Source organism: Tetrao urogallus (assembly GCF_951394365.1).
Source record: "Tetrao urogallus genome assembly, chromosome: 5".
Taxonomy (NCBI): Eukaryota; Metazoa; Chordata; class Aves; order Galliformes; family Phasianidae; genus Tetrao; species Tetrao urogallus.
The window spans coordinates 1517490-1532522 of NC_136818.1; the positions used below are offsets into that span (position 1 = coordinate 1517490).

At 55.2% G+C, this 15033-nt stretch overlaps 1 protein-coding gene across 3 annotated transcripts in view; it reads right to left on the reverse strand.

Moving 5' to 3' along the window:
- The window catches only part of PDE4B (phosphodiesterase 4B), a gene marked incomplete at both ends in the record, with an annotated part of 124533 nt that overhangs the window by 13749 nt on the left and 95751 nt on the right, over window positions 1-15033 (reverse strand). For all 3 annotated transcript variants that reach the window (XM_079535567.1, XM_079535566.1, XM_079535568.1), the window contains one exon: window positions 5770-5882. In XM_079535567.1, coding sequence (XP_079391693.1) covers window positions 5770-5882 — 113 coding nt within the window. The remainder of the gene's footprint in view (window positions 1-5769; window positions 5883-15033) is intronic.

A 15033-nucleotide genomic window follows, 5' to 3' on the forward strand; every position in this document is an offset into this window, starting at 1 on the left:
CCACACCGCCAAGCCCAGCACCACAGCTTCAGCCCTGCTCTGCCCTTCCCCTCCACCTACCAAGAAGACAGCTGATAAAACCAGGAATGAGCAAAAACCACTTCTGCAAAATCGTTCTTACCAGCTGGAGCAAATGCTTGTCGTGTGGCAAGTGAAAGAAAATTGAGGAAGAGCTGAGGAGCAGCAGCCCAAGCTGAGGGCCAGGGGCGAGGAAGCACCAGCAAAATTAAAAGCTGCAGCAGCTTGTTTGTTGACACAAACTTGATTAAAGAAAGCACAGATGCAGCTGACAACATCTGCGGCCGTGGGAGCAGATAGCACTCCAGCAGCCTGCAGATCTCCAACCAGAATCTTCTGTCAGTCCCACCCATGCAAACCACACGGATGAAGTCTCGAGTGCCAGAGGAAGCCGAGCAGCTTCGTAAGAGCAGCCCACAAAGCTGGGGAGCTCCCGGCTCCGTCAGCCACGCGGGCACTGGTGGGCTGGCACCGTGTCCCAAATGACACCGCAGGGCTGTGGGGTCTGCAGGGACATCATGGCCATCGGGGACAGCCTGCAGCGAGGGGACAACGAGTGCCTGCACCCCATCCCAGCACTGGGAGGGAAGGGCCTTTATCGCTGAACCAGAGAGCAACGCAATTAAAACCGAGATTTCGTTAATCGTACGAAGCAGCAATTTAAATTTAATTTAAATTTGAGCCGGGCTCTGCAGTCATCACTTAGGCAAATCCAGCTGGGGTTTTACCTGAGTGGGAGAACAGGCTTTAGAAAATTCAAATCACTTTGTGCCCCGAGATGACTTTTCAGGGATGCTCACAGCAACGCGGAACGCCGGCAGCTTCCGCCAGACCCAGCCAGGAGCTCTGGCCCCTCACCCTGCAGCACGGCGTCCCTCCAAGGAGGGGTGCCCACATGCAGATGAGCCCAATGCAGGCATCGGAATGCGCTCATTAATGGAAATGCATTCAAATGAAAACTCCTCCTCACGCAGAGATAGGCAAATGGCTTGCAGTGTTTTTTACACCGCGTTTGCCCAGCTGTGCTCCGACAGCAGCAAGGTGAGGCACCCCTCATTTGTTTGCTTTAAACACGGAGCGAAGGCTTTCATCAGGGAAATCTCTGCCGCTGGGAGCTCTGACAGACAAGCTCTCCACAGCGTGTTTTGGCTTTGGTAACACAACTTCTTCCAATTAAGTTTCACTTAGAGATGTCCTGCTCGCCAGTATGCTCCCTGCAAGCAGTGGTTCTGCACCCGAGTGAAAAACGAGGAGCTGGGGGTTGTGCTGCGACAAGGGCATAAAATCACAGAATCTGCAAGGTTGGAAAAGACCTCTAGGATCACCGAGTCCAGCCCCAGCCCATCCCACTGCCCACTGCCCGCGTCCCTACAGACGATGACCCCAAGTGGTCCCTTCCAACCTCGCCCATTCTGCATTCTGCGAAGCGGTCCGCAGCACCGGGGCTGGGATGTGAACTGCTCTGGGATGAAATTCCACTTGTGCCCCTTGGCAGCCCACCCCACACCAAGCAATGCCCCTCTGGTACCTCTGCTGTCCTCGCCTCGCTTCCTGAGGTCACCGCTGCGAACTGTTAGTCACCTCCTGCCTGCCCTCACATCGTGATTCATGTTGAACCTGCCTTGGAGCTATTATTTATTTAAGCCCCACCCTAATGTGTTATAACGTAGAAGTCTGAGAATGCAAAACTTAAACAGCCAAATACAAGCAGAAAACGCTACGGGATGAGCTAGGGAGCCATGGGCCCTGCTGTGTCCTGGCAGATGGTGGAACTTGGGAAGATGGAATGGAGCAAAATTCAGCTCTCAATTATATATGCATATATTTTTAATACATACACGTATTTTTGAATCATTTTATCCAAGGTATCTTGGAATGAACAGCCCTCAGGGCAAGACCAAAGTAGCAGTCTGCCAAATAAGCCTGTATGTGGCCCACTGTTGTGACATATTTCATACAACCAGAGCGATTTATTGCAAAAGCCAAAGAGAAAGGGGGGAGGATGAGGATGGGCAGAGGGAGCTAACCTGCAAGCCCAGGCATGGAAGTAATGGGAGCTGCTGCAGTGTGGGGCAGAGCCAGCTCCCCAGCCCCCAGCACACCAAGCTCCGGGTCTCACAGCACTGAGCAGATTCCTCCTCTTCCTTCACCAGAACCTCACGTTTATCGCTCTCAGCTGCTCCCATTCACAAAAACAGGCCCCAAGCTCCACGCAAGAGCCGGTGCCTGCATCTCTCGGAGGCCTTCAGCACCAATCAACACCACCCAATAAAGGAAAGACGGAGCGGACGCTGCGACCTCAGCTCCCACGGCAGCGATCACAGAAGCACAGCACTGCAGCGCAGCGCCAGGATGCTGCCTGCTGTCCCACCGGGTGCTGCCAGCCGTGCACAGGCAGCGCTGTTTCCTCAACGCGCGTCCCCAGGCGAGGGGAATACCGGCACGGAACCGCACTGGGGGCCGGGTGATTCATCCCAGCTTGTAAAAACAGGAGACGTGGAAGTCTCTTTGTCTCGCTGGCTGCTGTGCAAGCCGACAAACTCCTCTTTGTGAGACGCTCGGCTGCTTGAAAGGATGTTAAACAAAGGAAGTTACAGCAGAGAGACTCGAAGACTAAACAGCTTGGCACCACTTTGGGGAAACATCACGTATGAAGGGGACGTGGTTTGGGGCCGAGACCCGCAGGATCGCGGCGCATGGAGCAGAGGCGGTGCCACACGGCACATACGCTGCTGGCAACGGCCCCGAGGGGCTCTGCTGGGGTTACACTGCTTATCCACCACTGCCCCGACAGCACAGTGCGGCCTTTGCTCTCCTCTGCCCTTTGAAACACAAGCAGAATGCAGCGGGCCGTGTTTATCTTAGTGGCTTCTGGCTGACGTGTGACAGCGGGAGCACGTGGGGCCGTCCTGCTCTGTCCCAGCCTGGGGTCAGGTTGTTGCCTGCCCTGCCAGCCAGCACTGCTCAGCTGAATAGAGACTTGGGTGATTGGAAGGCTCCCCCTGAGAAACACAGAATGTCCCAACTTGGAAGGAACCTACAAGGATCATCGAGTCCAACTGGAAATGGGTTTCCAAAGCGGTGAGGGCATGAGGAAGGCATCTGGTGACAGCACCTCTGACTACTCCAAACCAGAACATTCCCACAGGCTACACATCAGGCAACGTGCCCATCTAGTCACTGCAAACAGCTCCCAGGAAGCCTGGTGTGTCTTCAAGACAAGGCAGCTGCTCTTAGGGGCAGATCCATCCCCTGCCAAATGTGCTGCAGGTATATGCTATACGATATTGAGGCCCATAATGACCTGGGAGCTGCAGCTCCCAGTGCTGCAGCTTGGAAATTCTTCCCCTTGTTGTCATGCAGGGGTGGATGCGCTGGGCACTGAACCCCTGGAAGAAGTGGGGCTGGGGGAGCAGACATAGTGCAGCACTGGGGGTGGGCACTGGGAGAGAAAGCCCCTCTGTCAGGATGGCTCCAGGTCCTTCTGGGTCTGCACTGCCTGAGCTGGGAGCTGGGCATGAAGATAAACGCAGGAAATATATATGTATATATATATATATATGTATAAAATAGTAATATGAATCTGTAGATTTAGAGCCCAACGGAGCTCTAAAAGCAGTTTTGTTTTGCTGTGGTGCTGTGCCCTGCTGGCAACTGAGGATTGCCTGACGCCGGGAGAGGAAATTCCCTTCGTGTTGGCTGCGTTCCCCACAACCCGGTGCTTTTCCAGGTAGTTTTTCTCTGATGTAGAAAGCTTAGTGTGCCAACCACTGGGAAACAGAACAGCAGGCAGGGTGTGGGGCCGTCCCGCAGCCCCCAGTGGGCAGCAGAGCTGCTGGGGACGCACGCAGCCAACAGAGCTCCGGCTTTGCCCACTTCTGCCCGATTCCCACTCACAGCACAGAGTCCCACTGACGTCCCTCGGCCCATGTGAGTTGGAGCAATGGGCTCGGTCGCTCCCGGCACCATTAGGCACACGTCTCCTCGCTTCTCCCGCTATTAACTCACATCCTAAAAAGGCACACGCACGCGCTCTACGCGCTGCCTTCCGAAACCCATCAGCACGCAGCTGGGATGCATCCTGCCCGGTGCTTCCCCCCGGCAATTCCTTTTGGGTGCAGCGCTTCTGAGAATCGCCCTGCAAACACGTCCACGGAGGTCCTCCCTCTCCGCCCGCTGTTGTTGCAACTCTGGGTTTTCTAAACTACGTCTGTCAGGAAGGAGACAGGAAATTCGAGTCACACTTGCAACAGCTGTGCCGTGCCTACTATCGCGCTCGGTGACGTCGCGGGGCCGTCGTGGCTGTGGGCCAGGGCCCGGCGGTGAGGAGGTCAGCGGATCGGTCGCTGTTTGTGCCGCGCTGCGCCGGCCGCACGCTGCGCCTCCTCGCTTTCTTCCTATCTCGGCCTGTTTCTCTTTCCGTTTTTCTTTCGTACTGCGGAGCCCGAGCATCCTGTTTTCAAAACATTCGGGCTGTTTTGCTGCTTGCCGGCGACAAATGGAAATGCCTTCAGGTGTCATTTGGAGAAGAACCCAAATAGGGTTTTTTGCAGTGGGTTCACCCAAAGAGGTGACCCCGTGGCGCTCAGCTGGGAGCCCCTAAGCCGACTCATAGCCGTGCCCATCGCCCACTGGGGGAGCAGAGCATGAGGGCTCTCTTTTGCTGACAACAGCGCTGCGTTGAGCAAAAAGCAGGGGCATTTTGGGAACTTCATTATGAAAGAAAGTTTTGGGAACGGTTTTGCTGGGCCCACGTGGACAGATCACAACTTTTAATTACTCCAATCTCCAGCCAGAGCCTTTCGCCTTCACTAAGGCAGAGGTGGCACTCGGCAAAGATGAAATGTCCCCAAGAGAAGGGCACTGACACGCACCCCCGGGACACAGCCTTTGGGCACAGCTCGCCCCTCAGCCCAGCCCCTCCCACAGCCTCCAGCCCGGTTTCACTCGCACCAACTCCAAAAAAAATAACCCCATATTCCTCACTCGAAAGCCCCATCTATAAAACTTTTATTGCTTCCTTTGCCCCTGCACGTCGCAGCGATCGTGACCAGAGGAGGAAGCTGAAGCAACGCGGGATTCATTAGCTCAACTTTTCCACAAAATCAGTTTATGATTCAGCCTATCTGCTTTCACTAATTTCCAGTTAGGAAAAAAAAAAAAAAAAAAAAAAAAAAGAAAGAAAAAAAAAAAAAGAAGAGAACAACGCCGCGGTTGTGCGGGGCAGCTCCGGACTGGATCCGGCCATGGCCGCGGGCTGCCGGCGTGGGAGCAGCAGCACAGCTGGAGCGCTGCCGGTGGGGCTGCCAGCCCGCTGCGGGGGCTGCACGGCTCCGGGAACCGGGGATCCCTTCGGGGCACCCTCCCGGAACGCCGCCGCAGCGCTCTGCCCCGCGGGGCCGGAGGTACGGCTCGGGTACGGGCAGCGGAGGCAGGGAACGCAAAGGCATCGACCAACGGGGACTTCGGAAAGCCCCGCGCAGACCTCGCGCCGCGTCCCCCTTCCCCGGCGCTTCCCCCGGCCGCCTCCCTCCGCTCCCCGGCCCCGGACTCGAGCACCGCGCACGGAGCGGAGCGCCCTTCTCGCTACCGACGGAGGGACGGGATGGGGGAGCGCGCAGACACGCATCGGAACCAGCGTTAAACCCCTCCCGAAGGACAAACCGAGCCGTTACGGACACACGACGACACCCGGGCCCATTTACTCCCGCGGTGAGGACCGCTTCCAGGCAGCCCCGTCCCGCCGCTCACCTTGTTGGAGGCCATCTCGCTGACGGAGCGGTACGTCTGGATGGTCTCCAGCTGGTCCAGGCACCAGTCGAGCTCCTCCAGCGTCTCCATGGCCAGCTTCTGGTAGGGCTCCTCTGCGAACAGGCACACGGACATGTAGTCGGGCTGTCGCGGCGGCAGGCTCTCCATTCCGGGGCCGCCCGAGCCGCCCGCCGCGCTGCCGGAGGTGCCGCTCCGCTCCCTCATCATGCGGCTGCTGCGCTCCGCCGCCCGCCCGCCCGCAAATCCCCGCCCGCCGCTGCCGCCCGGCCCCGGACCCCGCTCCGCCCGCCCCGGCCCGCCCCGATCCGCGCCCCGCGGGGACGGCCCGGCACTGCCTGCCCCGAGCGCCGCCCGCCCCGCCGGCACCCGGCCCGCCCCGGCCTCGGCCGCTCTGCCCCCCCGGCCCCGTTCCCCGACTTCGCCTGCTCCTCGCTACGTCTGCTCCCCAGCTCTGCTCCCCGCTGTCACTTTCTCCCGCTCCCCGACTTCACGTGCTCCTGATCCCTGACTTCCCCTGATTCCATCCCCCCAGCTCCCGCTGTCATCTCGTCCTGCCTCCCAACCCCGTCTCATCCTACTTCCCAACTTCATCTGCTCCTGATCCCCAGCCCTGCTCCCTGCCATCCAGTTCTGCTCCCCAGCATCATCTGCTCCTGCTCCCCAACTCACCTGGTCCTGCTCCCCAACCCCGGAAGCCTTGACCATCATCTTCACTAGCCCTGTACTCTGGTAGTCAGCCTTCCCAGTACCATCCACCCATGCTCCCCAGAAGCCCAAGTACCCAACCCTACCAGCCCCTCTCCCCAGCCCTATCATCCCACTCCCCAACTCTACCAGACCCGCCCCCCAACCCTACCTGCCTTGCTTCCCAACCCTACCAGTGCTGCACCCCAACCAACTACCAGCCTTCCCTCCAACCATACCAGCCTCACTTCCCAACACTATCAGCCCTGCTCCCCCTGTTCTCCAACACTTCCAGCTCTGCTACCCCAACCCCACCAGCTCTGCTCCCCAGCACTGCCAGCCTTGCCTCCATCCCCACCAGCTCCGCTCCCCAACCCCACAAGTTTTGCCCCCAATCCTTCCAAGCTCTGTTCCTGAACCCCACTGGCTCCGGCTGTTCTGTGTCGGTCCCCAACCCCAGCACCCCGCTCCCCCCAGTCCCTGCCCACAGCCCCACCGAGCTCTGATGACCCTGCCAGAATGACAGCGTGCTCCCGAGAGGCTCTTGCTGTCCAAGTTAAGGTTTACATAAGCGGATACGGTGAATCATAAAATCTCCCGATGAATGTAACTGCTTCTCATAATACCAACGACATACGCTTACCCCATAAATCTGTCCAAGCTAATGAGTTCAGCGTTTCTGATGGCACAGGCTGAGCAGGTAACAGTGACATCAGAGGGCAGGATTGCTACGATATACTCGGGATAAGCCATACAGCACACACACTGTGTGTGCAGCTGCCCCACGGCTGTGCTCCCATGGGCTCCCTGCACAGCCCCCCACGCTGCTCTCTGCCTTCACCAGGGGAGCACTCCTCATCCTCACCCGGAGCCACGGAGCAGCTGAACCCCTGAGGAAGGGCCAAGCAGGAACCCCACGTTCAGCGTTTGAAGTTGCAAAGCAGAAAACTCACGCTGCCAAAGAGAACCTCATGAAAGAGCTATCAGGGAGCACTTGGCACAGCTAAAGAAAAGCAGTAAGTCTGAACCTCTGTGTCATCAATAGGGATTTTTTTTTTTTTTTTTTTTTTTTGCTGTGCTCACAGAGCTCCAAACATGGCAAGTGATCTCTCACGGAATGCATACTTCGGTGCTACATAAAAGCAGGTAGACACAGCCAAAACATACAGAACTCGAGCATATTCCCCTCTCTAACTGCCCGCTGCTCCCCCTATCAACCACTTTATCATGTAAATTAGTCGAGCTGGAAGGGCTCCAATCCCTTCCAATAGAAAATGTCTGCACTGATAAAAGTAACAGAGACTAAATCACTCTTTCACGAGCAGGAAAAAAACCGCCTCATCAGGCAAACTAAACAGGGGCTGCCCGTCTGTTTAAATAATGGGCTGCAATGTGTTACTGCAGCGCGGTCTGCGCCATCATTTCAAAGCCGATTGCGAGCCACGGCCGAGGCTGGGAGGGGACAGGAGGAGGAGAGCCCGGCGGGGGTCTGCAGCCGTGCCTGGGGTCGGGGCTGCGGGGAAGGCCTGCCGCGTCCTGCGTGAAGGACATTGCTGTGAGCGTCGTCTTTCAGAACTCAGCTGAACCGAACCGAACCGGGGCTTTGGGCACACTGTCACCCCCCCCGTCCTGTGCACAGGGACAGATGTCTCCATCACTGCTGGGCTACAGCCCCGGTGCAACCCCACTGCTGTCCCTGGGCTCCTCTGTCCTCCCTGGGTTTGGGGTTGTGACTCATCTCAACTTTTTTGCATTATGGAACCATATCATAGAATGGCCTGCGTTGCAAAGGAGCACAATGCTCACCCAGTTCCAAGCCCCTGCTGTGTGCAGGTCGCCAACCAGCAGCCCAGGCTGCCCAGAGCCACATCCAGCCTGGCTTTGAATGCCTGCAGGGATGGGGAGGCATCTCATTCATTTTCCTGAGTCAGTGAGGTTGATGAAAGGAGGTTCTGACTGCACGTCCCTCCCGGTGCCTGTCTGCCTATCCCTGTCCCACTGTGCCCTGAGCCCAGGTCTGCACCACTGTGACTACGCACAGAGCAGTGGGGACATTGCTGGCCGTGATTGCATGGATAAGGCTGAAGACCCCCCACGTGAAGGTCCCACAGCCATCAGCACTGCCAGAGCCCTGCTGAGCTCCTGGAGTACAGGCAGACAGCAGCACCAGGCGGGATGCAGCCTCCTGGAATACAGCCTGACGTCTCCAACTGCGTCAGGTTTCAGTTTGTATCGGGGTGTTGCACAACCAAACCCTCACCCATCACCTTTCCCCCTCGTTCTAATGGGTATTTCTGCCAGTTTTCCCAGGCATGAGGTATCGAGGGGAGCCCCTCCATGCTGGTGGTGCTGGGGCTGGGTAGCAGGACAGCAGGACAGCACAGCTCCAGGCCTCTACAGGCATTAAAATATAAAATCTTGTATTTTAATGCATTTTGTTGCAGTTGATTGACTGCTGCAGCTATTCTGCAACAACCGCCCTTTGGTATTATTCACCATCTCTTCTGTTTCCACCTCAGACCCAACTTCCTCCTGCTGCAAAAAACAGCCGCTTCCCATGGACTGCAGCTTCACTCGCTGACCTCCATTGAGAATGCAAGACCTACGAGAGGCTCCATCAAAAAATACTTTCCACATGGAAAAAATGCCAAGGTAACCTTTTGCAGTGGAGGTCAGAAAGCCAGTCACTGCCACTCGCAGCAGTCCTAAGCCTATGGGACAGCCTGCTCCGTACACAAAGCCAGCTGTTCCCCGTGCCAGCGAGACACCTTTTGGCTTATTTACTTCCTTAAAAACCCTAACAATACACATTGTATCACCTGGAACTCAGGAGAGGATCTTCACACAGCCCATTTTTAATTACATAACATTATATTCATTATCCATCGCTGTCAGTGCCGTCATTGTTACAGAAGATAAGAAATGCTGATGAGATGGCAGATCCTCTGTTAATCATCTGAATGACAGATCATTATTTGGGAGCAGTGCAGACAGTGCTCGTGTTTACTGAAGGCTTCATTTATGTTGCTCGGCCTTCGACTGCTCACGAATAAGTGCTCACAAGTGAGCAGGCAGCAGGCTGGGATATCAGCATGCACACAAAGCATTTTTTTGGAAAACAAGTGGAAGTCCTGGTGGAAGTCCTCCCTGTGGGATCCTCACAGTCCTGGGCCACAAAAGCCAAACCAGCTGAACTCACCTGCAATGCACTGAGCCCCCAGGTGTCCTGGTGTAGGTCAGGGAGAAGAGGAAAGGGGACAGGGGACGTCCCTGGAGGTGTTCAAGGTGAGGTTGGATGGGGCCCCGGGCAGCCTGGTCTGGTATTACATATGGAGGTTGGTGGCCCTGCATGCAGCGGGGGGTTGGAGCTTGTTGATCCTTGGGGTCCTTTCCAACCCAAACCATTCTATGATTCCATGATTCTATGATTCTATAATTCTATGATTCCATGATTCTAAGACAGGGGAAAAGGGAAAGAGTGAAAGGGAAAAGGGAAAGGGAAAGAGAAAAGGAATAGGGAAAAAGGGAAAAGAGAAAGGGAAAGGGTGAAAGGGAAAGGGGAAGAAAAAGAAGAAAGAAGAAGAAAGAAAAAAGAAGAAAAATAAAGGAAAAGGAAATGAAAAAAGAGAGGAGAGCGTGGCGGCCTGGAGCTCGAACGAGGCACGCGGGCGGTCACGGCTCAGACAAGTCAACCAGATGCACATCACTGGCAGTGCTCCTCCAGCCCCCTTCCAGCAGAAGAACATGCCCGTGGCACACTGGGGAAGCCAGGTTCGTTACGTGCCCCCAGTCAACTCCTAGCAGTGCCGAGCATCACGGCAGCCGCGGGCAGAGCGCGTGCTCAGCAGAACAGGTCCACCAGCAGCAACACGCCGAGGCCTGCTGCAGCAGGGCTGAGCACGGGCTGCCAGCCACCCGCCCTCCCCTCCCTAATGCCTCTGCGGTTGTTTACAGATCGTGCGGACATGTTTACATATTTATCCTCAACAATGCCGGGTGCATAACTGACACTACATAATTTATTTGTTTAATGTATCCTGTTAGCGCGTTCATGGCTGCCCGTGAGCAGGGAGCCGTTTCCTTGAATTAAGCCATTGTTCTAACAGATCCTGCAAACAGATTTGAGAAAATTGTTTTGGAGATGGGATGGGAAATTCACAGGAAACAAAATAAAAGGAGCAGAGCACAACTGCAGAGATTCATTTAACGTTGGAGGTGAATGTTCCTGAGCCTCCTAGCACTTACAGCTTGATAAAGCCCACATCCCTGTACGACCTTGCCTTTCCACATCTGAGGTGTCAACCGAGGGCCAGATTTACAACTTTTTCTCAAGCAAGGAAAAAGCCTAAAAGGAGAGCAGATGATACCCCACAGCAAGACCTCCAACAGAACGAGCTGCCACCAGCAGTGCACACACACCATCCCACCTCTGGGTCTGTGACACTGCTCGGGCGCAGGGCTGCAGTCACCGAGTTATCTAAAATCATGGGAACGGCGGAGTATCTCCATTCTCTGTCCCCCCTCCAACATTTCATCGTGTGCAATGAAACTAATTATATCTGCTGCAGAGATAAGTGCAGATGTGCAAGAGCGGCACAAAGCCCCAGCACCTGTGGAACAGGTGGAGCCAGTCCTCTTGGGCAAGTCGCGAACAAATGGACGCGCCTGCCATCCTCCCCCTCCGGAGCGTATTTTGGGACAGCAGCTCTGCCCGCAGCCCCAGCTGTCCCCTCTCACGTTTCTCAGCCCCCGGCAATGCTGGTGGGGGAGCGGAAGCAGCGCATCCCCGGACAGCGGGACGCCGTGCCGTCACCCAGCGCGTGGCTGGCGGTGATGGAGGTGGGGTGAAGGCCTGCAGGCAGAGGGGATGCGCTCAGCTGGCAAAGCCTCGCCTGGCGATGCTGAGGAGGTGGCACCGGAGGAGACCCGGCTGCGGGCAGAGCAGGGACAGCCTCTGTGCACAGGCAGCTGAAACAAAGGAGGCTGTATTCAGAGATGATGGAGGAAGATAGAGAGAAAAACAAAAAACCCACTGAAATGAAAGCTTTCTACTGCTAATTGTGAAAAATGACAGGAAATGAGCGAGATGCCACTGCCAGGAGTGATGCTGGTGGTGCTGCAGTTGTCAGAGGGTTTGAGATGTGCTCCAACCTCAGGCACAGTGAGGCTCCGGCTCTACTGGGTACTTTCAGGTTTTGCCTTTTAAAAGCAAAAGAAATAAATTCATACGTGACATTACTGAGGAGTCTGGCATTGCACTCCATTTCAGAACCATTATAAGAGGCTCTAATCAAAGACATGTCCTTCCTGTGACAAACGATGGGGATACCCAGAAGAGCTGCTTGGGGAACTCAGCCACAGAACAGCGGCTGCAGAAGGGCTGAGGATGCCCACACTCAGACCAGGGCTGCAGGGAGCAGAGATTTCCTACAGGAGGACACAGGGCTGTGGAAATCAGCACAGAAGGGAGAACCATAGAATCACAAGGGCTGGAAAAACCCTTGTAAGGCCAACAGGTCCTACCCCCATCCCCACCATGCCCACTGACCATGTCACTCAGTGCCATGAAGAACTGTATGAGGATGGTGAGATCAAACCAACCTCATCCCTACAGCCAACCGAAGCACAGCTCATCTCACAGCTGAGCAGTGCCTTCCAAGTGCTGGGAAGAATGCCCACAGCTCACCCAGCCAGCACAGGAGGTCTGCAGTCACCCACTGCCATAGTAGCAGTGATGTTTCTGAGTCAACAGGCGATGTGATTGCCGGCCGGCCACTGAGCCAGCTGCAGTGTAACTCGAGTGACACTGATAAGCAGTAACACTAGCCTGGAGAAATGTCACTGGGGTGGGGGTTTCATCTGAACTATCTTTAGCCAGCTAAAAGTTAATCACCTAAGCTCCCTGCACAGTCAGTGGAAAGTGACTGGGACCTCCAAAGGGTGATCCTGGTCTATTCTCGGCACGCCGCCTGCGCCGGGCTGAATCACCCTCTGGGGGGGACCTGCCCCCCATCAGCTGCAGGAGGCACCTTGCCATCACAGAACCACAGACCACCTGCTTCTGCTGCCCTCAGAGCATGCCTGTACCAGCGTTAGCTTTGCAGCTCGTCTCCAGAACCCCTTAGCTACTGCCTCAGCACTTCTCCAAATGGTTGCAGGACACTGCAAGACATCCCCCTCCCCCTGCCATCAACTGCCAGTTGGCCATGAGGCTTTCATCAGCCCCTCAGGCTGGTGGCCCCCCAGCCCTGACCCCTCCAACAGCCCCCACGCTGCCCCAGCATCCAAACTGGAATGCTGAAGGAAGTGGTGCCCACAACTCTCCATGGCCCCACAGCCATGGCAGCCCCCACAGCCATCACCACAGGAGGCCACAGAACCACAGAACCATTCGGTACTGTTCCGCTCCTCCAAGATCTCCAAACTCACCCCCAGCCCAACCCCATGCCCACTGCCCACGTCCCTCAGTGCCACGTCCCCATGGCTCTGAACACCCCCAGGGACGGTGACCCCACCACCCCTGGGCGGCTGTGCAGTGCTGAACACTTGTTGAGGAAAGAAATTCCTCCTAATATCCAACCTGAGGTTGTGGCTTTCAAAAACAATTTGTCCCTACAAATCTGCGCCTACTATTCCTGATTCACTCATCCTTACACACTTGTAAACGGATACCAGTGGACAGCCTCAGTGACCAAGGACAGTCTGACTGCTCCACGGCTCCCCAGATTCCTGTTGCATTTTTCAGGAATGAGCCTTTTTCCCATTGTCACCACGTCCTTCCTTTTGCTCTCTGCCTCTCTCTTTTCGCACTTTGGTCCACTGGGAAGCTCCTTGCCTCACCGCGTTGGCTTCTGCTGTGTTTCCTGATCTTCCTGCACAACAGGACGGCTCGCTCCTGAGCTCGTAACACACTGTCTTCAAAACGAGTCTGTCATTTTTAGCTGGCTGAAGTTAGGCCAAATTAATCTCATGGCAATGACAGCATCTTAAGACCAAGCAGTAACTGGAAGCCCTCAGCAGCAAACAAACGTGTTTTGTTTGCCAGGGCAGGCTGGTGAGCCCTGCTGCTGGGCAGTGCATTCACTCTGGGCCTTGACTGAACTGTGATTCCTGCCCACCCCAGGCCCTGCCACGAGGCAGAAATGAAATACTTCAAGGGAAGTCCCAGCACAAGGCCAGCCTGGAGCAAGAGCTGAGTGCCCATCAGCTGGTTAGGCCAGAACTGGATGGACCTGCAGCGCTCTGGTCGTACCCACCAGCACTGGGTGGGTCACTGGCCAGGCGTGAGAATTGGGTCACCAGGACCCACACAGAGCAGCAGGTCACCCAACAGACTGCTGACAGTGAACAGGAGATGGGCAATTGATTATTAATTAGACTAGAGCAGGGCGATCACTGTTTATTACTTTGGGAGCTGGAGAAGTCACTCAGGTCTCAGATCCCACCATCTGCTGGCTTGGGCAGCAGGGTACCACAAGTCCCAAGAGCACTTCTGCTTCTTGGAAGAGGCAACCAAGGCACCCATCTGAGACAACCCCAGCAGTTCCATGCCAGGCTGAGCACCAGGAGCACCAGGAGCACTGCCTTGCCAAGATGTGGATTTACCAAGTGTTGCTCAGAAAGAAGGACCAAAGCTTCCCAGGCCATTGCTGCAGAGAGTACAATGTGTTTTATCACGGATCTTCATGCCTCATTCCAGAAAAATAACGCCAACATCTCTCCAGCTGAAACAGAGCATTGGAAAGGACTTGGAATGGACTAGCTAACAGAAAGTCATGGTCGTGAGTTAAAGCCAGGAAGTGCTCTCTCATTTACTTTGTGAGTTAACAAGCTTTGGATGCAGAAAGCTCTAGAACAGCTGCCTACACCTCAGCTTTAAATATGCTGCAATATAAAGATGGCAGATCGAGATTCCCAGAGGAAAGTCAACACTGCGCCCTTTGCATGACAATGAGGAGTAAAAATGAGGTGTGAACACTAAGAAAACCTTAAGGGAGATGAATGGAAGTCTTCAAGAAGCCCATTTCTGATCCGAAGATAAGCCTGAACATTTAATCTGAAATGCTAACGAGGGAGGAAAGCTGAAGAAGATCTGAGGAAGGATTACCATCTATTTTGGCTCAAGGCAGTTTCTGCAGCATCCTTTCCCCCTCCCACTAGGAACAATGCACCCTGGCCGCCACAAATCAGTGGGATAAGTGACAGTGCTTTCACGGTGCCACATGGAAGTAACAAAATGCAGGAAGCATTCCATCAGATGTCACTTAGCAGTGATATCATGGGGGAATTTGGGAATGGGATTTGCCTGCATAGCAGGAATTCTTCAGTCCGAGGACAGGGGGAAGCAGAAATGGCAAGAGGGGCAGGATCTAATCTTGGCCTCTTGAACCAACAGGAGAGATTGCTCAGCTCCAACCTCACCTTGGGGAGCAACCACACGGTTTGGCATTTTGTCATTTTACTGAGCAGGCTCGATTCCTTGTTGACCAGCCTTAACCACAGGATACGACAGCAGAGGGTACCTCCCCTCCACAGGGTAACAAAGTGCTAAAGGCTGCT